This window comes from Asterias amurensis, chromosome 2 (genome assembly GCF_032118995.1).
Source record: "Asterias amurensis chromosome 2, ASM3211899v1".
NCBI lineage: Eukaryota > Metazoa > Echinodermata > Asteroidea > Forcipulatida > Asteriidae > Asterias > Asterias amurensis.
In genome coordinates, this window is record NC_092649.1 from 19,794,751 (window position 1) to 19,820,463 (window position 25,713).

General features: G+C 39.6%; 1 protein-coding gene across 2 annotated transcripts; it reads right to left on the reverse strand.

Moving 5' to 3' along the window:
• Positions 1-14: 14 nt before the first annotated feature.
• LOC139952269 (TBC1 domain family member 30-like) lies at positions 15-25,681 on the reverse strand. 2 transcript variants are annotated; one of them, XM_071951350.1, is made up of 12 exons: positions 25,003-25,681; positions 15,202-15,366; positions 13,333-13,394; positions 12,295-12,486; positions 10,968-11,153; positions 10,028-10,196; positions 9,103-9,271; positions 8,433-8,538; positions 7,042-7,318; positions 5,928-6,158; positions 4,900-4,986; positions 15-3,643 (listed from the first exon to the last, which is right to left on the reverse strand). In XM_071951350.1, the coding sequence occupies exons 1-12, from the start codon at positions 25,658-25,660 to the stop codon at positions 2,649-2,651; spliced, it is 3,297 nt and encodes a 1,098-aa protein (XP_071807451.1). In that variant the 5' UTR covers positions 25,661-25,681; the 3' UTR covers positions 15-2,648. The 2 variants fall into 2 exon arrangements, with proteins under 2 accessions (XP_071807451.1, XP_071807459.1); XM_071951358.1 differs by lacking the exon at positions 25,003-25,681 and adding an exon at positions 15,805-15,947.
• Between the last annotated feature and the right edge of the window lie 32 nt (positions 25,682-25,713).

The window sequence follows — 25,713 nt, forward strand, 5'->3', positions numbered from 1 at the left end:
TTAAGTGTTCTGTGTTCTTAATCGCCCCCCCCCCCTCAATAAACATGTATTATACGAGAAGGGGTATGAATGGCTTTCTTCCCATCCAAATGTAGTTATGATTATAACTGTAGATTGAGTTGTGAATTGAGTTGTGAATGCAGAATGTGGAATTGTACACCTCATTTGTTCTGAAGGAATAAAATTTCAGTACTAATAGCACAGAAAACAATAAAATTGTTTGACAAGTAATTGACTAGACTATTATTTAAGAAGTAAAACGTGATGAAATTAAGTTCTGAGAATCTGCGACATACTTTAAGTAGAAAGGCAGTTGTGGTTAGTTGTTAATTCCAGTTAATGGTTAGTTGTAAATTCCAAATTTTAACTTTTTATACTCTGAAGACTATTATATCAATAAAATTTTGCATTGAAATCATATTGTTTGACCGCCATTTTTATTTTTGAGTTAAACCATTTTACAGGGCTTCATTCTTTCTTATCCCAATTGTTTCATGGATAGAGTAAACAAAGAAAAAAGGCAATAGACCTTATGCACATGATGTCATATCAGTAGGGCGCCCTCGTCACCTACAGGTGAAAAAGCGGCCATTCATTGGCCAAACCTGTGTGCCTTCATACAAATCTCTGCGTTTTGATTGTTTCATCATTGTTTTACCTCTAAGATGGTGGCTGGATGACGTCAGTGCATAAGGTCAATATTTTAAATTGTCTGAAAATACTGGTGCAAAGTACTAACTCGACAAGATTAACAACATCTGGGGGATGGTGGCGATTATTCAGAAATGAATAGTCTCTATAGTATATTTTAGAACATTCCTCTATCTTTCTCAACTCCCTGGAGAGCATACAACCACGAGATGCTTAAATTAGCACACTTATACATCTGGGTGAAGAGAAGTAATAATGGTCGAGTGCCTTGCTCAAGGACACAGTGTCATGACCGGGATTCGAACCCACACTCTGATAATTCAACCATCAGAACTCTATTCCATACAGTAGACCACTCGGCCATGACACACCATGATATTATTCTACTCTAAAATTCTGGGTTCGAATCCCATCTCAGTAGCATGTTGATTTTTGTCTGCATGACCTGGGTGTGAGGTTGGGTGGGGGGGGGGGGGAACCACAAGTTGACAATCAAAAGAAATGTGAAAATAAAAGGTTGTTTGATAATGACAAGTTGATATTATATTTTGTTCATACATACAGAATGCATTATGTAAATATTTAATTCATTTCAGAAGAAGAAAATCAACACATTTCATACTCTGCAAGTATCAACTACGGCTACAAAAAAAAGAAGAGATTTCACCCAAACTGGAAAATTAAAATTATTAATCTTTCCCCCAGAAAAACAAAGCAACACAAAACTCTGAGCTCTTGTGATTTATCACGAGCAGCTGATATACTAACTGTACATTATATTTATACACTTGATATAATAAAAGGCCATTCTATTAAACATATATTAACTGATTGCACATAAAAGCTAACCCTAAAACACTACAAACGAATATCAAGAGTTTTTAAGATGAAACATTTTGTAGAAAAGTTAATTTTTGTTCTTCCAATGTTTCTTCTGCCAAAATAAGGAAAAAATATGGTACAGTGACTGGCCTGGTTCAATTGAAATTCTCATTACATGGGGGTTCGCATCCCACTCGGGAAAGTACTGAATATAGAGTGCTTTACACACCTTTGGCGTGTATGGATTAAACAAAATCAAATTCTTCATATTTGATACCAAAACCGTACAGATATCTATCGGACAATCTAGGTGGTTTAGTTGGATAGACACTGCTCTAGAACTGCAAAGGTCACGGTTTTGAATCCCACCCGAGTAATACCCCTGTGGATTTTTGTTCACAGGACTCGGGGGAAAGTACTGAATATAGAGTGCTAACACACGTCGGTGTAAATGATTAAAACCCAAATAAAATGCTTCATCCCTGTTGCAAATTTGACATCTACTAAATTGTTGGGTGGTATCCTCTGCTAAAATAAAGGATTCAAACTGACTCATGTACTGCAACCTCTTGATCGGCAAAGACTGGTTTCCCTGCACACACACGTCAATCAGGCCGGGACTAAGGGCAGGTCACGGAGGCCATGGTCTCTGTTTTCCTTGGTCTTGTTGCCCTTTAAAGGTTTTCCTTTTATTTTAAGATTTTCCAAAGGAAGTGCCCTTCGCAAAATGAAAAATGCCTTGCCCTTTCAAAGATGAAGTGCCAGGCCTGCGTCATTGGAAATTGTGTATGGTTGGCGCCTGGTGCTAGACTTCTTTTGCATTACTACATAAATGCGTGTCCCCCCATTTTAGTCTTGAATTACACATAAGCTTTAACTTGTCACTGAGTAATCTATTGTCTAACTGCGTCTATTGCCACGACTGCGTCTAACGAGAAAAATTGGTCAGTGCATTTTTGAACAGGACATTTTGGTTCATTATTGTTATTTTCAGAGCAAAATTTGTGAGTACACAGACAGCATAGTTTACAGAATCTACCAAGAGAACATTACTTTAAGCGACTCTACGCTACATCTTCAGACTCGAACAATTTTTACTACTTTTATAGATATGTTCGGATATGTACAGATTTGCATCTTCTTAAAATTGACACGGAATCCTTTTAGCGAATTCTTTAGAACCGTCCTCCCGATTTGACGCTTCGGGAACCAGTTCCAAGCTGTTGGTTGATGCAGCGGTTATTACTGGTACTACCGCCAGTGTTCTTCTCCGCCGTTTTATACAAACCGACTTTGAGCCGGCTACGAGTTCTATCCTTCTCGCTCTTCAATCGTCTGGTGGGGAATGGGTTATAGGCAGACTGACTGGATTTACTAGGAGTGGCACCCCCGTTTGACTGGCACTCGTATCTGTTATCATCATCATTTTCATCGTCACTGTCTGAGTTTGGGTAGTCCGTACTTAGCCATGGTCTATACGCATTTGACTGTCCATACATTTTTGGGTTACCAGCCCCTTCGACAGCGTGCTGCGCAAAACCTGGCCGGTAAGCCTCAACGGCGAAGTTGAATTTCCGTTCTTGGACGAGAGGGCTGACTGTCTCTTTGGTTTTAGTAGCTGAGGGGGTTTGTAGATCACTGGTACCTTGCCTGCACTCAGTACCTGATACACCCTTCTGATGGTCACCGGGCAAATTATCCTTGAGTTTATTTGAACCGTCCTGCTTCGGTGTCTTAACCTCAGCCGGGTTTTGAGTCGGGTTTTGAGCCAGGTTTTGAGCCGGGTTTTGAGTCGGGTTTTGAGACGGGTTTTGAGAAGAGTTTTGAGCTGAGTTTTGAGGCGATTCAACTTCCGTATGATTTTCAGTATGCTTGGTGCTACAGGCGTGTTTGGGACTTCCAAAGTCAATCAACAACCCCACCGGTGGCTCAACGTTTGATTCTTCGGTATCTATATCTTCAATATCATCATCTTCAGAGTCTCTCTCGTTCCCGCTGAGACATCTCGTCTCAAGGCTCTCCATCTTAGACTCTTCTCCGTCACCGTTGGATTCTCTTGCAGAATGGACGTCCTCCTGGGACACTGCTCGACTTCTAGTGGTGGGAGTATCTCGATCAGAGTTTTTGAATACTGTACCAACGGAGCTTTTCCTATTCTTCTTACCAAGACCTTCCATAAACAAGAAATTTTTGTTCAAAAATAATTTGTTAATAATAAATTACAAGGGAAACTGACTGGTCAAATTTAAAATGGTTTTGGATGAACAAAGAAAAAGTTACTGGAGCGGGATTTGAACCAATGACCTCCCGATTAATGCGGCGGTGTGGCAGGAGATTCTGTCCCCCACACAGCAAACTGTGTACAAACTACTTCTGATAGCTTTCTCTTGAAACACCCCCTTCATCCCACGTTAATTTTCTTTATTGGGGACAGAATCTCCAGCAGACCGATTTTCCTGGAACACAGTCGCTCAACTAACTGAGCTATCTAGCCCACTTATGCGTTCTGACTGCATGACTTTTGAGAGGCACCCCCGAATAAAGTTATTGACTTGGTTTATTGGTTTCAATCGTGCTCTAGTCAATTTGTCTTTATCTACCCCCCAAAAATAGTATTCATTTAACCTTCATACCAACACAACTTACTTATTAAATAACTTCTTACAGTGATCAGGGCTTAAAGGCAGTGGACACTATTGGTAATTGTCAAAGACTAGCCTTCACAGTTGGTGTATCTCAACATATGCATAAAATAACAAACCTGTGAAAATTTGAGCTCAATCGGTCATCAAAGTTGCGAGATAATAATGATAGAAGAATACACCTTTGTCACACGAAGTTGTGTGCGTTTAGATGGTTGATTTTGAGACCTCAAATTCTAAACTTGAGGTCTCGAAATCAAATTCGTGGAAAATTACTTCTTTCTCTTAAACTATGGCACTTCAGAGGGAGCTGTTTCTCACAATGTTTTATACCACCAACCTCTCCCCATTACTTGTCACCAAGAAAGGTTTTATGCTAATAATTATTTTGAGTAATTACCAATAGTGTCCACTGCCTTTAAGTTTGGGTTGAAAAAAACCCACAAAACTGCAGGGTTTGTCGCTCAAAACTTTCACCGGACTAGAGCATTTGTGACAAGACCGGAATCAAATGAGAAGAACACTATCTACACAGTTTCACATTTGAGATGTTTTCAGACCAAGCACTGGCTCATTTTTTTTATGGGTAATAATCAATCAGTTTAAAGTAAAAGTGTAATGAGGTTTTATTATTCAAAAACACAAGACCTCCGAACTTGTACAGTTGTAAGTTTACTGGCCTGCTGCTAAACCACAGGACTTGGACCCGCGGTCCAGTGAAGTAAAACATTCAATGCAGTATTGTTACAGGTAAATGTCATTGTTATTGAGACTAGTTCCTTACCATGTTTTCCTATGAGTAGGTGATTAATCGCAGACGGAGAATCTAAACTTGTAGAGAAGGATCTCTTGGGTTCCTTGTGTCTTCGTCCTGCAGGAAAAATAAAATCATCAATTTATTCACGGACTATCTGTAAATCCTCTTGAATAGCCTTTTAGAGGGAAGGTGGTAATCACTCTTAAAATTAATGACAATAAAGACTATTAGTTAGAAGCCTAGAGCAGCTTTCGATAGTATAAGGCACTTTGTGAACATTCCACTTTCATGTAATGTGGTTATGTGAACAGATATTAGTTTTATGCACCAAAAGGAGAATCAGAGAAGCGTTACTGGGGTCGATTTCACAAAGAGTTAACTTAGGACTAGTCCTAGGAGATATTAAAAACTGATGGCTAGTCCTAAGTTAGGACGAGTTACTCGTCCTAACTCGAGATAAGACTGGTGTTAACTCTTTGTGAAATCGACCCCTGGCCAGGGAACTTCAGAAGATTTTTTGAGTGCAAGTGAAAGGTAGTCCCTGTGGCGGTTTGAGCACTTGACACCATTGGGAAACAAGGGACAACTGTGACCGGGTAGATCTCATACGGAAGGCGGTGTATTTGGGAACAACAAGGATCCTGTAAAAGACCCTTGAGATCTAAAGCCCAGATCATACTTCCTGCGAATGCAATACGAATTTTGACGTCACAAATTTGCAACAAATAATTCGCAACTCCTGCGAAACACTCGCTGCGAAAACAGCGATGTGATGCAGAGCAAGTATTAACCGAGCTTTAGGATACGAGGTACCAGACGTAGCCCGACACGAGGAGCTACCGTCACAAAGGAAAATTGTTATCTTCATTATGCATGCTGTGATAAAATGAAACAATAATAATGATAGATGGAAATTTGCATCGGGGATGAAGAATATTAATTTTGGTTTCACCCATATACACAGATGTGTTAGCTCTGGAGTATACAGTGCTAACACACATCAAAGTATATGGGTAAATCCAAAGTTAATAGTAATAATAATAACAATAACCAACCTCTATCATCTTCCTTGTTCCCAGAGCCATAGATGACATGAGCCTTTTGTTGGCGCCTCTGTATTCTCCAGTACTGTTTCTTTAATGCATAGATATCCATATTCATTCTTTCTAAAATTGATGTTGACAATCGCTGACCCGACGAATCTTCACTGCTACTAGCTCCGTAAGCCCCTGGACTGGCGCGGGTTATATCACTGGGACTCGCTGATGACTGCTCAAATTTATCACCTGCACATTGAAAAAAGATCAAATTGCATCTAAATAAAAAACTGTATACCCAGGATAAAGAGGAAAAAACACAACTTGAATCTCTTCCAGCTGATGTATTTGACGACTGTGATCGTGAAGCTCGGTTCATACTTCCTGCGAATGCGAATGCGAAGCGAACATGACGTGATTTTGACGTAACAACCCTCCTTTCGCAGCGATATTCGCAAGTGAGTTGAGCAAAGTTGAACTGCTACGAAATTTTTCGCTGCGAATTTGTGGCATCAACATTCGTATCGCTTTCGCATTCGCAGGAAGTATGAACCGGGCTTGAGAGAGGCTGAGTGAAAGCGAAGGAGAGGAACAGATTTGTGAGACTTGTTTGAGTTTGAGCAATGAAGTTTTTTGTTTGTTCTGTTGTCACATAGGCATCCAGCACTTTATAGAAAAGGAAGGGCCCTAGCCAATGTGGGACCTGGGGGCACACAAACTTTCAGTCCAACCACCCCTGTACAAATTGCAATAGTGGTCACAAAAAAATTTTAAAAAAGGAAGGAAAAATGCATCTTTGTATAACTAAAGAGTAATGAACGATTGCAATCGGGAATGCCACAAAATGCCACATGAGGATGTGGCCCCCTTCTAAAATAAGAAGCATAGTCACCCACCCACCCCCACTGACAAACCCACTCCACTGCCCCCCCCCCCAACCAAACTTAGGGAAATGCCCCCCCCCCTGAAAAAGTCCTAGCTACGGCGCTGCAAGTACTGCCTTGTTGGAGATTCACTGGTAGTTGGGCTTGGCTTGGTGGTACGCTAAGGCGGGAACAGGAACTATCTAGGAATCTTGTTCACATTCTAAACTCCCAGACAGTCAACAAGAGAATCAGCACAGAACATTTACCTGCTTCTAGCCGTCCCTTGGCCGGCGACGTCGGCATCGGGAACAGACTTGTGAAACACGTCACCATCATCTCATCCTCATCCATATCAGCCTCCTCGTCACTCTTCCCTCCTTCCTTCTTACCCCCTCTGCGCTTACTGCCACCTCCAGCCCCGCCCCCTCCTTCGGACTTCTCGGGGAGGGGTCCCAGCGGGGAGAAGGGGGTGATGCTGAACATGTACTTCTCTCGGATCTCGTTTAGATGAGGAAAAGGGAACGGCGCCATGGAGTAGATCGTCTGTGGATGTCAATGTTTTAAGATGTCAGTCTTAAAAATCAATTTCTGCACAACAATAGTAGATTTTAAGATCAGGGCCCAATTTCACAGAGCCGCTTAAGAACAGATCAAGTTTACCAGCCCAAATACCATGTCACATATACAATTTGAGACTGGTATCCTGCTGATTTCTGCTAAGCATGGCTGGTCGAACAGAATACACTACCTTCCCACTGTTTTTACGAAGCAATTATGGGGAGTGAAAATCACAGAGCATTGTTTTACCTCGGTAACAAACTGTGAAATTTGATTGGTCAAGAACCAATCATGTGACGCGCAACAAAAAACGTATGTTACATGGCTCAAAGGGCCGGGTAACATGAAAAGTGATGTACACCAGTGTACATCACCTTGATCGTTCCCAGCGTTGGTCGATTTCCAGCTCTGTGTACGAAACAACCGCGGGTTCAAGGGAATGTTTCTTGTTCGTCTGCTTATTAAACAATGAAAAGTCCATCGTAATAAAGTTTGAAGATGACAACAGAACTTCGAGAAGAGGAATAACACCTAAACAAAGGTATACCAAAACAATTGTTGCATGCTGTGACTGGGGTCCATTGGTTTTGTACACCCTCGAGGGGAAATGACATCCTCGGCTTCGCCTCGGGTGCCATTTTCCCCCTCGAGTGTACAAAACGCTATGAACCCCGTCACAGCGTGCAGCAATTGTATAATGTTTTCAGGAGAGTAGCATTAGTCCATTGTACATGCTAAAATAACTTTTGTCTCCTGAAGACAAGCAGAGTATACTGTTTGAAATGGGAGACTAAACACCGGCTCTTTTCAGAGCCAACACTCCCTCAAAGAGATCTTACACATGGTTGCATTCGCAAGTTTATTATTAAGTATTTACAGTTACTTCTTAATTTTCGTCTCACTGAGATGAAAATTGTTTAACTCGCCTCTCAAAATTTACAGCACCTCAGCAAGTAACATTTTAAGGGAAGCTTTCTACCATCATTATCTTCAAACTATGTAAGTTAAATGTAAATCTGTGGAAGTTTGTGGTTTGTGTCGTACAAAAAGTACCCAAACCCTTTAAAGAAAAACAAATAAAGAACAAACGAATGATTACCTGAATGAGTTCATCTCCTTCAATGATGTTTCCCTTCAGCATCTGATTACACAGCTGGCCCATGGTGCTATAAAACTCATCAGCACTATCTATTTCAATCAATCGACTGTAAAGAAACAAATATGTATCAGAAAGGAGTCTGGGTTTGAGACTTGCATGGCAACTCATGTGAACTAGGAATAAGCAACAAGGGAAACTGACTGGGTAAATTTTGAAAAGATTTTTGTCAAACAAAAAAAAAAATTACTAGAGAGGGACTTGAACCTGCAACCTCCATACTTGTGCCAGCGCACTACAACAAGACAAAGGTCTGAAATCGGGGGTCATACACTAACCCCTGTGAAAAGGATCATAGTGAGCATGATTTCCAGTACCTTCTGTCCCTCTCCAAGGTGAAAGGAAGTGTAGCACAGTAGATGCATGCCTGCGCTTGCCCGAATAAATATATTATTACAGAATGGAATGAACACGTCAGCCATTTGACCGAGTGGCAAAATAAAGTATGCACTGAAGTAACTCCGGATGCTTAAAAAATGCCAGCCTAAAAACATTTGCATACATTTTGCATCATCCACGCAAATTGGTTAAGATTGTCCTTAAGCTAAGACTAAAATGGCTTTCAGCATTCATTAAAATGCCCTCTCAAAAATTACAAGGTATTTGTACTTACTCTCCAAGCTTGGCCCATATCGCCAAGGCAACCCGTAACAGAATCTCCGAGCCTTCCAAGAAGATGCTATCCCATACCCTGAGTACTAAGGACTTGGGAAGACAGGTTGCAAACAGGGTGAGAAACCACTGCATGGTGAAGACGTTGGTCAACGGTGGTTCATAGCTTCCTGAAAGTGAAGAACAAACCAGAAAACAAAAGGTAATCACTTTATTCCTTTATTTATAAGAACTGGTTTTAATAAAGTGATTTACCTATTGCCGTCTGAAAGCGGCTATCATTTATTTCCAGACAGATTTTCACGTTTTTCAATTATGAAAACTATTTATGTAACACCCTATAAAAGTTTACAAGGTGCTGTGGCTTATTTAGCAGCTACTGCTAGAAACACCAGGGCAAACCCCTTCTCTTAGCGACAAATCTTTATGTCCATTTCACAACACACAGTACCAACTGCTTAACGTCCCATCCAAAGGATGAAGCATCATGGTGAAGTGTCAACAATACACAGGACCTACTGAAGACACTAACCATTATTGCTATGTCCTCTGGACTGGAACCAAAGCACTTTACTTCCAGTCCAAAGGACACAGCAATATGGTTTAGTGTCTTGCTCAAGGACACAAGTGTCAAGACCAGGACTTGAACCCATACTCTGCTGATCGGAAACACCAAATCTTGAGTACAGTGCACTTGCTCAGACACAACACACCACAGTCAACCCTCACTATTAAGAGCACTGAAATAGGAGGTCAAATGTACATTTGTACAGACTCGGACGGCCATTCAAGTGTGGTTTCTGGCGTAACTAACAAGCCTTGAGGTGTGACGTCAGTTACTAAGGCTAGCCTCCAAGTTGTCTGTAAAAGTTGCCTTGTGTGACAAGGCCTTAGAACAACTCTAGTGACAACATGTTTAGCCTTACCTGACATCCCATCATTGGCAGTCTTCTGGAGTTTATCAAGGTGATGAGCCAACTCTGGTAGCTTGAAGCGCAACAGCTCACGGAACACCGCCATGTCCACGGAGAGCGCCCTCAAGTTATTAGCGAAGTAACTGTCTGGCAGCACGTGATCAATGAGGAATATCATCACCTGGTTTTATGAATAGAGGAAGAAAAAAAAAAGATCTTCAGTTTCAGATTGAATTATAATGGTCCAACTTTTACAAGACATCCGGGCCCAATGTCATGGTTCAGCTTACTGTAAGCAAAGAATTGGCACCTGCGGAAACAGGGAATGCTTTGGTTACGTCAAGCATATTTCATGGGTTAGCGGCAGATTCTGTCTTGAGTTACAAAGCTAGTGCCAAAATTTGGCGCTTGCAAGTAAGCAGAGAATGTACATATTGTAAGGAAGAATTCGGAGCAGAGCCATGAAATTGGGCCCTGCTCTGGCAATGCAAAGGTCGGGGGTTCAAATCCCACCCCAGTGATTTGCCTGTGGATTTTTGTTCACAACCCAGTGATTTGCCTGTTGAAATCTGGAAAGTACAGAGTATTCAGTGCTTAAAACACATCAGTGTAAAGGTACAAAAAATTATAACATATTTTTCCATCATTTCGTTTTTCCTTTTTTAAAAGCTTCTAGACGATTTGTTTGCTTAAAAATTACCAATGTCATCGTGAAGGCGTTTTAAAAGACATAATACACTTCAAGTACACTCCATGTTAAAATAATATTGGATCACTGCGGTGATGGAGGGCTTCAGAAGTTATATCAACAGTCCTAAGAGGAAGTCTCCCTTGTACAATCATCTTGAACGACACAATAACATCTTGATGTATGCTGAGAGATTGTATGCAATCAAACCATTAAGTCAACTTTAAGCACTGTGTTAATCGTAGGATTACAAACAACACTGACCTTTAACGCATCGTCCTCCACACGTTCCATAACCTCAAGTATGAATGCAGCCAGTACATTGAATCCTTGACAGTACCCAACGGCTTTATTCCAACGAGCATAAGCTAAGAGGACCCTCTTGAGTACAACACGATCGTCTTCGGCATCCTGACCACAGAAACCACTGCAGCCTGTACGATGTAAATCCTGTAACCAAACACAAAGCCATGTCAAAGATTATCCATAACTCTGGTACTATTTTTGTCCTTCTAACTTACATGTAAGAGTCTACGATTGAGTTACTGTCTTGAGACACTAGCTTGAGTAACCACATTGAGAAATTGAGTAGCCACATCAAGTTAACACCTTGAGCTAACAACTTGAGTAACCATCTTGAATAACAGCCTTGCATGACCATCTTGAGTAACCAGGTTGAATCATATTGAATAACCATATTGTGTTACCATCTCAAGCTACAAAATCTTGAATAACCATATTGAGTAAGTATATTGAGTAACCATCTTGGGCTAACAACTTGAGTAATCATCTAAAATAACAGTCTTGAGTGACCATCTTGAGTAACCATTTTGAATAGTCATATTGAGTCAACATATTGCATTACCATCTTAGGTTACAATCTTGAGTAACCATATTGAGTTACTAAATTGAGTAACCACCTTGAGCTAACAACTTGAGTAATCATATTGAATAACAGTCTTTAGTTACCATCTTGAATAACCATTTTAAGTAACCATATTGAGTAATATCAGGCCTTAAACTTCAGGGAGGCAATGAAGGCGATTGGCTCCATGCCCCCTGGTCATTGCCTTGGTGCCCTTGAAATGCTATTGCAGAAATTGACAATTTCCTCATACCAAGGGGAAAATGCCTTGGTGCCCTTGCTGTTTCAAAAACAAAGCATATGGGCCCGACTATAATGGGTTACAATCTTAAGTAACCATTTTTAGTCACCATCTTAAGTTCCCATCTTACATGAGTTACTATCGTGAGTAATCATTTTGAGTACCCATATTGAGTAACCATCTTTGAGTGTAGATAAACACTAACGACATTGTGTTGTTTGACACTAAGGCCGTGTCCGAGTTGGCAGCTACAGCTAGGGCTACAGCTAGAATTCCAAGTCATCATGCGTTGAGGTATTGACCCCTTGCACGCACGTCACACGCGGCGACTGTGCCATGCTCACCATTTTGGTTGGCAAGATTATTCTGATGATGACGTCCCGTAAAATGGGTCAATATGAAGTCCTTAGCAACACCCAATAGCATAACAGCTGTAGCCATAGCTGTAAACGCCAGTTCAGATATGGCCTAAGAATGAGACATACCTTAACAATCTGGACTCCGAGGGTGTCGTCGTCCGGGTTGCTTCGATCATTGAACGTAAACCTCACCGTTTTCGGCCAGTCCAACTTCAGATGTTTAATATGACGATTGGCTAAACTTAGCCACACCGACTTACGAAACTCATGAGGGAGCCCTTTGGGGAGTCTGGCTACCGCACGTAAGGCGTCGTACCACTGAGAGGGTTGGAAAGAAATGATTAGTCAGAATGGAATAACACATCAAAAGTGTTTCTTTAGATTCTATTAGAATGAAAAGGTACCATGGATAAAGGGTTTGATTAAAAAAACATTGACATGAATATTTTCTAAGACCTGTGAGTAATCTTATTAAAAAAAAAATCATACACATGTTATAAATTAATCGTCATGACATATTTATAGGTGATGTACAAATACTTCTATACTTACAGAAACTTAATTTCCAATATGTATTATAATTTATTTTTTTACCTTAATTTAACACCCCAAAGTAGTATCAAATATGTAGTATTTTTTATTGTTCGACACCAAAGTACATGTAATAATGTCCCTTTACATAAGAATGGGCACACCACGCTACATATTGAGCACCAAATGAATATGCCACGTCTCAACCCAATTAAATAGCCACACCTGACACCTCTTTGTTCGATAGTATTTAATCAAACTTGAAGCAGAGGGGTATGGTACGCTTCATTAATTCTTAGCGCAAATAAATGCAATGTCTTGACACAAACGCTATCTCTCCCAGGAGATCTACAAGATGGGGGTCTACACGTCTCAATCGGACATGTCTTCATTAATCTGACCTTAATTATGGTTTAAAAATAATAATGATTATAGCATGCATTTAAACAGCACTTAATACAGGGTATTAAGAAGCTTTAAGGTCAGTGGTTTATTCTTAATTCAGACTATAGGTTCAAACGTCACTAGGCATGTTTGTTGCTGGTCAGTGATCAATCATGGGTCAACTAAATGTGGGCACTCGAACTTGTTTCATGTTGCGAGGCAACATTCTTTCTCTAAGCTAACATTTACCTGACGGAAGGCTCGTTTTCCTGGGAGGGGCTCGATACTGAATTTCAGTCTGGCATCTACACCTATAAACACAAGAAAGAAAAAAAATCAGTCATAAGAAACAAGAAAACAGAAACGTACAGTTGGAAATCACCTACCAGTCCTTACGCTTAAGCTTTATGTAAAACAGCCCACTGGGCTAGCAAACTGTATAAATTGCTTTTTTTCTTTTTTTATCTGTGTCACTCTTTTTGAGTGAAATTGGAACGAAGTTCACTCTAAATCGAGTTGAAAATACATCGAGTTGAAAGTACCCGTCTTTCACTCTCAAAAGAGTTGTCTGCCATATGGCTCTTTGCATGAGTGGTATGGCATGTATGGAGGGAAAAAATGAGTGGTTTATCACTCTTTTACGTTAAGAGAGTATGTTATATCCATACTAAACATAATATTAGTATTTTCAGCGGCAAGGCATACACCATTATGTGAGACATACTTCATGTATTCATTATGACATGCACACCCCCAGACTACCCTTCATTAAGCGCTATCATGGATTGAGTTCATGTCAATGCACATCATTTATGCATTGTTAAACTCTAAAGCCTTGGGTGCTTCAGGAATTACCGTCAAATTTATCGGAACTCTTGCTGTTTTTCCTCCATGGACGTTATAAATTATTGCAACGTCACACCCCGAGTTTTTGCCAAAACAAGGTCGGAAAACTACGGGAGGCCATATTATGCAAAGCCAAGTAGGCACGGTTGTAATAATGTTACACAAATATTCAAAAATAGTGTTGAATTTGTTTGGAAACAAAGCAACCAATCATGGGATTTATCTTTGTTGCATTGCAGAAATGCTGAATTTGGGCACAACACAACTGAATGTTTTGCCATTATGTTGAATGCCATGCAAACCAGCAATGTTTGTTTAAATCAACAAAGGAATGGTCTTAAGACTGATCCAAGTGCGCAAGTCCAATATTTTTTACAGAAACATAATGTATCGCATGCAATTTGTTCCAACATTGTCGCAGATTCCATGTGTCTGTCTCTCCCATGTCACTTGGCCTGACCATGTCAATCAAATATTTGTTTAAAACTGAGCTGCCCAACAACCATGCCTAATCAGAGTACTTCAAACTCATATATTATGAGACGTTACATAATCAGTTCTGTTTCAAAGTATGTCCAAGGTGCTACAACATACCTCTCTAGTTTACACTACCAGCTTCTTTCAAAGCTAACACAACTCATAAGAGATATTCCATGGTTGCTACCACAACCCTCTCTAGATTGTGAGTTTTTACACCACCAGCTCTTTTCAGAACCAACACACAACTCATAATTTCCATGGTGCTAGAAAAAGAACAAGGCAAACACTACATTCCCCTTCAGCTGGCTTCGCCAGCGGGCATAAAAATAATAATTGGTGCAACCACAGCCAGAAAATGGTGACATCAAAAAGATCTTAAGAATAATTATAACTAATTAAAATCAATTTGTTGGTACAACCACATAATGTGAGCATTGTTGACTCTGAAAAAAGCTGGTGTGGCTGCAAAGACCACATCAGGGGCCAATTTGAAAGAGCTGCACAAACATTAAGCACAATAAAATCATGCTTACAAGAATAAGATTACCAGCCAAGCTACTATATCACATGTACAATTTGTGACTGGCACCCTGCTCATTTCTGCTAAGCCAAGAGCTGTTAAGCAAAATTTCTATGAAATTCGGCCTTATTTCTTTTCAGCTAGCAAACACTCCTACAAACAGAGATTTTAAAAACACAAGTGTGTCTGCAAATTATGTTCAAAGAGTCTACAAGTTATCTTCTTGTTTTCCCACACCCATGCAAAGCTCCAAACATCACTAAATATCTTACGTCTTTTCTGAGACACGGCTTGGAGTACCGCAGTCAGTACATCTTGATTTTTATTGAGCTTCGCAATGTAACGATCTCGTCTCTTCAGCTGCTTAATCAAACGACCAGAAAGAACCGCCACACTGTGCTGTAGATCTCGAACCATGTCCCTCAGTTCGCTGTTACCTACAAGTATGGATAAATAACACAGAAATTCAGTAAATAAAGTTGAGACAAATTAAGAACTTATTCTGCCTCAGTGAAGAAGTTAATAACGAGTAGTCCCCTCGATCCACTTAGCTAAAGTGGTAGTCCCTTTAGATTTTCGACCATCCGCCCAGGTATGAGTTACATGTAATAAGCACTGACAGTTCTTTCCAGAACTGAGAAGTCTCCCGTATTCCGAAAATCTACTTCGCGGTAGTTGAGAAGTCTCTGAATTCTCAAAAATCTACTCTGCGATAGTAGAATCATGTAAGAACAAAGCAGGATAGTTCTCAAAGAACATACATATACACATGTATGTATTAAATCTACCCAGCAAGTAGATAAACATGGTGTAACCGCAGACCAAATTACCATAGATGGATTGATGAGGAAAAACTATGTCATTGGTTAGTTTACCTTGGGAATCTACAAACTCTTCAGAGCTAGACACTGGTTCTTCCCTTCTTAGAATCATAGCGCTCAATCCAAACTTAAGTCCTGTCTTGATAAATCCAGAAGGCACACTGATTGTTGCCCCTCCAGTACAATGAGTAAAATTCAGATGCTTGAATGTGCATAGTTTCAACTAAAGACCACTCCCTGCCAACAGTTTAGTGTAGAGTTCTTAAGGTATAGAGAGAGTGAGGGAATGTGTGTAGGAGTTACCACTCTCAATGAATGAACACAGAAAAAAGACTTCTTGAGTCTTGGATCAAAAGATGTGAATGAGCAAAAGGAATGATTGGAAAGCCACACAGTTTAGACAAACAGGCAACTCAATGAAAGCCTAGGCCACTGTAGGAGGATTACCTGGGAGTACATTGTACAATGGAAGAAGTTTCCGAGTAAAGCTAGTGGGCCCTGGACAATTTGGTTGGGTACACCATACTAGGAGCTGGCACCTGATTACCCAATAGAGGAAAGAAGACTGCTCCATGGTTACACTTGGCCTGTATGCTTCGTTTCTGAAAGGGCAAGGTCACCATGAGGCATTTTCTCCAGGGTTAGGAGCACCCTAAGGAAATAGTAAATTTCTACTGAGAGCATTTCAAGGACACCAAGGCAATGACCAGGGGTCAATTTCACAAAGAGTTAGGACTAGTCCTAACTTAGGACTAGTCCAAAGAGATATCAAAACTGTTAGAGTTAGGACTAGTCCTAACTTAGGACTAGTCCTAAGATATATCAAAAACGTATAGCTAGTCCTAAGTTAGGACTAGTAACTTGTCCTAACTCGAGATAAGACTAGTCCTAACTATTTGTGAAATCCACCACAGGGGGCATGGAAGCAATCGCCTTTGTGAAGTACATCAGGTCTGATAAATGCATGGCAAACTGTTGTTCAGTGTAGCCTGATACAAAGTACATAAGTGCATAAGTGAGGCAACTGGTCAATGCCCTATGAAATGTTTCAGCGTTTACATGCACTAGGGCTTAAAGGTAACTGGTGCGGTGCCCTCACGTGTTTATAATTAGTTAGTCAGTTTGTTTCACCATCAAATAATCCATGTACTGACACCAGTAAGATTTTGTGCATGGTTGTCTCGGAAATGCGAACATGTATGTTTTGTTTCGATGTTGAATTTGGAACTTCACTACATGTATACATACAAACTCCTCCCCCACTTTGTATTTTGGCGCCGCAGAAAAAGCACATGGCACCACGGCATTTGCTGTTGGTACTGTGGCGTGGGCTGTTTTGAAGCCTGCATCCCTACCAGGGGTAAGTGACGAGAGGTATTTTTAACAGCGCGCTGCCCACGGTAGCGAGGCTGAGACCACCTGTTTGCGTAGGCTGGCTCTTTCTATAAAACAATGAAGTGGGGATGGAACAAAAGACACGATGACGTGTGGTTATTCAGTAACATATGGTGGTACTAACTATCGGAAGGCTGACTGAATTAAAATATGAAATGGCTGAGCCGTGAAGTGTCTACCGTTAACAGCAGTAAACAACTCACTCCTGCTAAATAATAAATAATTTTATTAACACCAGAAGGTTTCTGAACATTGATGAATATTGGTGGCACCACAACATACATAAATTCTGTCCATGGATGGCTACCATCAACCACAGGGGATTATAACACATCAAATTGTGAGAAACTCCAGCAAACTTACAACATAGGTTCCTTCACAGCCCTATACCTTTTTTAGGCACACATGACACAAAAACTTACTAAATGCTGACAGCATAATACTTAATAGGCTGATACTTGGATTGCCACCTTCCATGCCACTTGGTCATTGCCTTGGTGCCCCTGAAATGCTCAAGTAGATATTTACAATTTCCTCATAGTAGGGCGTCCTTTACCCATTATAAAACAAAGCAGGCTTGGTTAGCCAAAACCCAATTCTTTTTTATTACAATTGCTAAACGCTACAGCATAATTCTTTTCCTCTAAGTAGCTTCTTTTTTTTTTAACTTCCCCATTAGATAATTTGTTTAATGTAAATTATTAGTTAGGCCTAATGTTTGATAAATATTGTGTGTGTGTAATTCCCCTTTTAATTGATTAGTTTTTTGTTTTTGTGAAAAGCATTAAAAGCTCTCTACATGTATGTGATCGCAAACAACATAGGCCTACACACAGATCAAGGATTTGAAATATTTATTGATCGATAAGTGTATCAATGAATTTTAACCTTAATAGTTAAGAGTCCCTGCCTGTAAGAGTGTACCAAGTGGTGATTCATGGGTCCTCAGATCTTCTTCCAAAAAATTAGAGTGATACATCATCATACCAAACGAATAAATCCAAAATTTTAGTTTGCTGACGCTTTCGGTTTTGGAGTTACCAGTTATCAAAGTTTGGGCCAAAAAGCCCTCAAGAAACGAATAGTACATTCCCTGTAAACACAAAAACGTGCGCCAAGGTCATCCCAACAAAAGTAAAACATTTTTTGAAACCTTCAGTTGGGCTCATAACAAAAGTAAAAAAACAAAATTGGGATCTCGTTGGCGCATCATGTTACGCGCACCTGAACCTTTGACGAACAGTGCCCTCGTACCATTTTCAACGCCTCATAACTCAGCGCGCCTATAAGATCCCATGAATTAAACAAGTTCAAATGAAAGAGCTTGCATCCCTAAAACAAATTTAAGTGCAAAGTGCGTGGGATCTCGTTGGCGCAGAGAGATAATAGAGGTCAAAGTTCAAATTTTACCAATATATTGCGTTTTCGCACCTCCGTAACTTCGCGCGCCAACAACAAAAAATTGTTTTTATGGCAACTGGGTATTGGAACAGTTTTCATCTACTGACAAATGAAAAAAGAATCTTGGGATCTCTGCAACTTGCATGTCAAAAGATTTTTTGAAAATTTTCTAAAGTATTGTCATTCCACACATTTTGGCCTAAATTGGCACAACATTCACTTTTTTCATCACTGTAAGTATCTATGCCAACAAGATCCTATCAATGTTTTCTTGTATTTGGTTAACTTGAGTGTTCCTAAACAGATTTCAATTGAAAAATAATTGGGATCATGTTGGCCCACCAATATAACAAAGGTCAAAGGTCATATGAAACTACACTACTGCCTATTTCAGGCGATTTTGCGTCGTCTAGAAATCCACGCGCCAATATGATCCCATTAAGTTGTCTGTGTTTTATGATTATACAGATTCTCAGCAACACATAAAAAGCAAAAACCTAATGGGATTTGAGTGGCGCTAACAAAATTATTACAGATCAAAAGTTCACAATACATGCCTATACACATTGTACTTATGCATTGCTGTGGCAACCGAAAGTGAGAAATATCCCCCAATTTCAAAATGTTGGCAAACCATGAAGGGGATAGGTCTCCAAAATGAATTTTGGTCAAGATATAGACTGGACTTGTTTTTACAAATGGTGTTAGTTTAATGTTGGTTGGTAACTGTTGCCAAGGTCAAAGGTTACAAAGAATATGGGTGTTTTTTATATTTCTGTCAAGAGCCAACTTCAGAGCCTTTTCAAGATTTTATTTAAAGAACAAGGGCTCTATCATTTCAGTTTGGGACAGCCACTTATAATATCTAGGCACATATGGTTGTCCCAAATTAATTATAGAGCCCTTCCTTATTTGATAAAATGTTGACAGGGCTTTGAAGTTGGTTCTTGACAGAAAATGTATTACAAAACACCAATATTTTCTGTGGAGAGCCAACTTCAAAACCATGTCATCATTTTATCAAATGAACAAGGGCTCTATAATTAATTTGGGACAATCACATGTGCCTAGATATTATAAGTGGTTTTCCCCAACATAAAGGAAAGAGCCCTTGTTTGTTAAATAAAATCTTGAAAAGGCTCTGAAGTTGGCTCTTGACAGAAAATGTAAAAAACACTCATATTCTTTGTAACCTTTGACCTTGGCAACAGTTTACCAACCAACATTAAACTAACACCATTTGTAAAAACAAGTCCAGTGTATCTCTTGACCAAAATTCGTTTTGGAGACCTATCCCCTTCATGGTTTGCCAACATTTTGAAATTGGGGGATATTTCTCACTTTCGGTTGCCACAGCAATGCATAAGTATAGGCATGTATTGTGAACTTTTGATCTGTAATATTTGTTAGCGCCACTCAAATCCCATTTGGTTTTTGCTTTTTATGTGTTGCTGAGAATCTATATAATCATAAAACACAGACAACTTAATGGGATCATATTGGCGCGTGGATTTCTAGACGACGCAAAATCGCCCGAAATAGGCAGTAGTGTAGTTTCATATGACCTTTGACCTTTGTTATATTGGTGGGCCAACATGATCCCAATTATTTTTCAATTGAAATCTGTTTAGGAACACTCAACTTAACCAAAAACAAGAAAACATTGATGGGATCTTGTTGGCACAGATACTTACAGTGATGAAAAAAGTGAATGTTGTGCCAATTTAGGCCAAAATGTGTGGAATGACAATACTTTAGAAAATTTTCAAAAAAACTTTTGACATGCAAGTTGCAGAGATCCCAAGAATCTTTTTTCATTTGTCATTAAATAAAAACTGTGCCAATACCCAGTTGCCATAAAAACAAATTTTTGTTGTTGGCGCGCGAAGTTACGGAGGTGCTAAAATGCAATATATTGGTAAAATTTGAACTTTGACCTCTATTATCTCTCTGCGCCAACGAGATCCCACTCACTTTGCACTTAAATTTGTTTTAAGGATGCAAGCTCTTTCATTCGAACTTGTTCAATTCGTGGGATCCTATAGGCGCGTTGAGTTATGAGGCGTTGAAAATGGCACGAGGGCACTGTTCGTCAAAGGTTCAGGTGCGCGTAACATGACGCGCCAACGAGATCCCATATTTTTTTTTTTACTTTTGTTATAAGCCCAACTGGAGGTTTCAAAAAATGTTTTACTTTTTCTGGGATGACCTTGGCGCACGTTTTTGTGTTTACAGGGAATGTACTATTCATTTCTTGAGGGCTTTTTGGCCCAAACTTTGATAACTGGTAACTCCAAAACCGAAAGCGTCAGCAAACTAAAATTTCGGGTTTATTCGTTTGGTATGATGGTGTATCACTCCAATTTTTTGGAAGAAGATCTGCGAACCCATGAATCACACCCCCCCCTAATTTGGTACATTCTTACAGGCAGGGACTCTTAAAGGTATCCTTTATTCAGAATTGTCAAACATTATTAACTCAAACTTTCCAATCACAATTTCCTCGTAGGGTGCCCTTGAACAAGGAGAAAATTTCTTGGTGGCCTTGCCCTTTCAAAATTGAAGCATACAGGGCTGAGAATTAAAGGGAAGGTACACGTTTGGTAATTGTCAAAGACCAGTCTTCTCACTTGGTGTATCCCATCATAACCATAAAATAACAAGGCTGTGAAAATTTGGGCTCAATCGGTCATCGAAGTTGCTAGAAAATGATGAAAGAAAAAACACCCTAGTGTTGGACGAATTTGTGTGCTTTCAGATAAGAATAAAAAACTTCTAGCTAGAAGTCTTTTATTATTTTAGTGAAAAATTACCTCTTTCTCAAAAACTACTTTACTTCAGAGGGAGTCGTTTCCCACGATGTTTAATACCATCAACAGCTCTCCAATGCTCGTTACCAAGTCAGTTTTTAAGTTAATATTTGTTTTGAGTAATTACCAAACGTGTACCTTCCCTTTAATCCATTGCCCTCTAAGTCCAAACAATCACTTGTGTGGGAAAAGATGCCTTGAATTATTCATTGAATGCAAATGTATCATCATAGTACAATGCACAGATATTAATAATCATGCGAGAGATGGTCAATCCAGGGGGTTAGCAACCTGAATCCAATCTGATGGTACCAGCATCTTCACTATTAGATGAAAAACCTCTTCCATTGTACACAGTGACACAGCCATCAAAATGTTGACTTTGAACTGTTAAAATGTGCAAAATATACATTTTGTGCAAGCATATTAAAGCAGGGTTTGCCCTTATGCCTTTTGACATCACACTTGGAAGCTTATGTGAATTACGCCAGAGATTTGCTGTTGAGCCCATGTATACATGTAATTGCTTTTGTCCTTGCATCATTTCACATGGCCTTCAGGAGATTCGCAGTTAAATCCGACGTACATGTGTTTAAACCAATACCTGTCCTGTCCTTATTGATGCCAGTAAGGACAGGGGACCAGTCTAGGTTTGCCCTTAACTTGTATAGTTACTAGCCAGCGGAACGAGTTAGCTTCATTTCACTGGTCCCTTGCTTTGACTCTTTCTTTGACTCTTAAATGTGCCTTATATTAAAATTACATTGAAAACCCAAAAGAGCGACCGTTCCTTTCAAAATGATACCAGGTACCTGCAACTCTAACTAATTCTCCACAGAGCTTTCCCTTTTCTGATCATTTTATACAAGGTTGATGGAAACTTCCCAAATTTAATGCCTGGTACAGTTACAAAACACAAGGTAATGAAGCGTTCAACATGTTTACTAGGTACATGAAGTACCGCCGTGACAAAAACTATTACATTTAATGTCAGGTCTTTTGTTAAAATGGACTACATCAGGCCATGAATTAACCCACAGTAATTGCAGTGGTGCCCCGTACTTTTACTGTGGTGCCCTTTGCAAAAATCCAACACAATTTGTATATTTTCCTAATATAAGTGCCCCTTTACCAGAGGAATAGTGCTGTGCCTCTTCCAAAAATGAAAGTTCAAGGCCTACTACATTATACTAGTACTACACTTTGCTGTCAACATTTATGACGCAGGATAAAAAGCTGTATTGCTGGTATTGGAAGTCGCTTTTAGGCCTGCGTGTTTTGTTTTTGGAAAGGCAAGGGCAACAAGGCATCTCCTCCTTGGTAAAGAGCACCCTATGAGGAATTTGTAAATTTGAGCATTTCAAGGGCACAAAGGCAGGGGGCATGGAGGCAATCGCCTTCATTGCCTCTGTGAAGCAAGTATCAGGACTGCAGCTTACATTTCCAACTGCCAAAATCATGAATTTGCAAAACATCATAATGTGCTCCTGGGAATGGTTGGCTGCCTATGTATGAATCCTAACAAAGTCAGCGCTTTTATTTGTACCTGGCAGAACCGTAACAATTCAAATCTTTTTAGTGAAATTTGCTGCATCACGATTACAACTTTCAAAAGACCGTTTTGTTGACATTGTAAATGAAATACATGCACAATAATAGTCCCTATGACTGAAAGGACCATGTTTAATGACGTACGCTCTAACTGTGCTAATCTCAAAACATGTACAAGGATTTGGAAATATTTTATGTGAATTTTATGTCCGTGTTTACAGTTTACTGACAGAGTTGTAATAGCCAGTCCGTGAGAAGTAATTTTTTTTGTAAAAAAAACTTGAGCAACATTGGCTGTCTAGTCCATATGGTTGGATATAGAGGGGATTTGATGGGAGAGCCAGGACTTTTAAAATAAGGGAATCATCTATTGTTTACATGCTATAAGATTAAGAGCATTGGTTTTGAAAGTTAATGTTTTATTTAAAGAATTGGTTAGGATAACAAATATGATTGTTTCATTTTTAGTCCGAAAGTAATTTGTGAAAGCGAGAATCTTTTGTACATATTTGTAGCACTAGCGGATGTTGTGTGACCTGTTAGAACTGAAAATAAACCGTATCAGGTTTTTTAAACCTTGCTGTCTGAACGCAAGGTACATGTACATGTTGTTCTGTTTTTAAGACTGCCTCTACTCATGCAGAGGTTAAAACAGTTTAAAACGGTTTAGTTAGTATGCTGTCTTATGATAGCCATTTAAAGTCACCTGGAAATATAATTTTTATTTTTTCAAACATATTGTTTAGTAACAACAAAACAATTTTATTAGTAATTGTTTGTAGCAATTTATATGTTTTAAAAATATATAAAGTTGTTCGGCTTTAAGAGTAACCTGCTATCCAAAACACAGCAGTTCTTCAATAAAAAAAAGAACAAGACCACAGAACTCGAGTTGCTTACAGTTTGAAAACAGGTCAGCATCACAAAACAGTTACAATAATACCATGCGACTTTTAGCCAGCAGCACTTAGAATAGGGTACTCTAGATACATTAAGATCACATAACAGTCCAATCCTCCAATGTTTACTTTTGTGCTTAAGATTTCCTGGTCTATTCAACCAAGGAGGTCAAACATAAACAACAAAACCTTGCTTAGTAAATCTCAAAAGAATGGAACAGTTCATGTACAACTCACTCAAGAAAATACCTAAGGACAAGAACCAGGCTTTTGTAGAGTTGTGGAACATGTCTACAGGCCCTTTCAATAAGTGTGAATTCTCTGTTAGTTGATCACATTTGTCTAGAAGCTGAAGATAGAAGCTGACGTGATTTCAATTCAATGTATGTGACTTGACCATGATTCTCATGTACTGGTTTACAGGTAGAATTGACCTTGGTTTAAATCTATTGCTGAACTCTAGTATCTTCTCCTGTAACCTTCCCACAAAGATCAATAACCTTTGTGAACTTAGTTTAATAATCATCAGCACTGTAACTGTATGCATCATTTTTGAAAGGGCAAAGACACCAAGGCATTTTCTGAGGAAATTTACAAAAATTTCTACCGGAGCTGCACATTTCAAGGGCACAAAGCATTGACAAGGGGTCCTGGAGGCAATCGCCTCGTTACCTCTGTGAAGTATTAATATGAATACTACTAGGAACTTGTTTTTGTGTAGTGTGCTAGTTGACCACAACACGCCTCAACTTCCACACTTCATAACAATGTACTGGTGAATTAATTACCTTATAGTTTTTTGGCTAATACAATTTGTTTTCAAAATGAAAATTTGTAGCTCACTACAAATTTAGAAAATCACTCCCTGCAAAATAAAATATTTATAAATTTATCTTACCACAAAAAAAGTCTACGTATAGACAAAAAGGTGTAAATTTAACAATATTGAAACTTTTTCTTGCACACATTTATTCTGCAACCAAACAAAACAGTTGAAAATTGTTAGTTTTTAGCAGTGGATTTATACCTAGCACCGGGTATCTTTTTTTAGCAAATGTTAACTTTTTAGAAAAAAAAGAGTACAGCATCCCAGTTACTTCATCAAATTAAGTAAACCTATAGAATTCTTGTTTTGCAAAACGGTTTAATAATCTTTATCAGAAGGAATTCCTCCGAAGTTCAAAAGACCAACTTACTTTTAGTGTTGATTTGCGCTTTGGGGAGACGCGTTGATTCTTGGAAACTGTCTCCTTTACTGCTAAGGTAGGCACCTTCCGAGTTGCTCGAATACTCAGTTAAACCATCGCTATCGACACTGTAGCGTGAGTTGAGTTGGCATCGGTCGTAAATCTCACACAAGAGACCATCCAATATGGACGAGTCGCGACGTAATAATGATGATGTCTCCCCCTTTGTCGGGCTGGTTGGCGAGTCGCTGTTGTTGTCACTGTCTCGACTATCCAACGATAGCGTGCTTACTCGCACCCGGTTACCGATGACCCCACTTGACCCAGACGCACCACCATGGATCCCGGGTTCGGAGTCGCTACCGTCCAATCCCTGGGACTCTGTGATGTGTTCATCATTCTGGACATCATGTCCATGACCCAGTCTTATGTTATTTAACTTTAATAATTTGGTCAATGTTGATTCAATATGGCGGCCGGACTGTTGTGGAATTGGGTCCGATTCCAATGGGAGTTCTACCCATTCTGCTGAACCTGTGGAGTGGCCCGGGTCGTCGACGAGGGTAGGTCTTACCTTCTCCTGGTAGGGAAGGAAAATGTCGTCGTCCAGTTCGAGATATTCATCCTGAGGAACGGCAGCAGATGGTACGGTACGTCTTTCGGCCATTCTGCCATGTTGGACTGTGAATAAAAAATGGAATAAACACATCGACGGGTTGG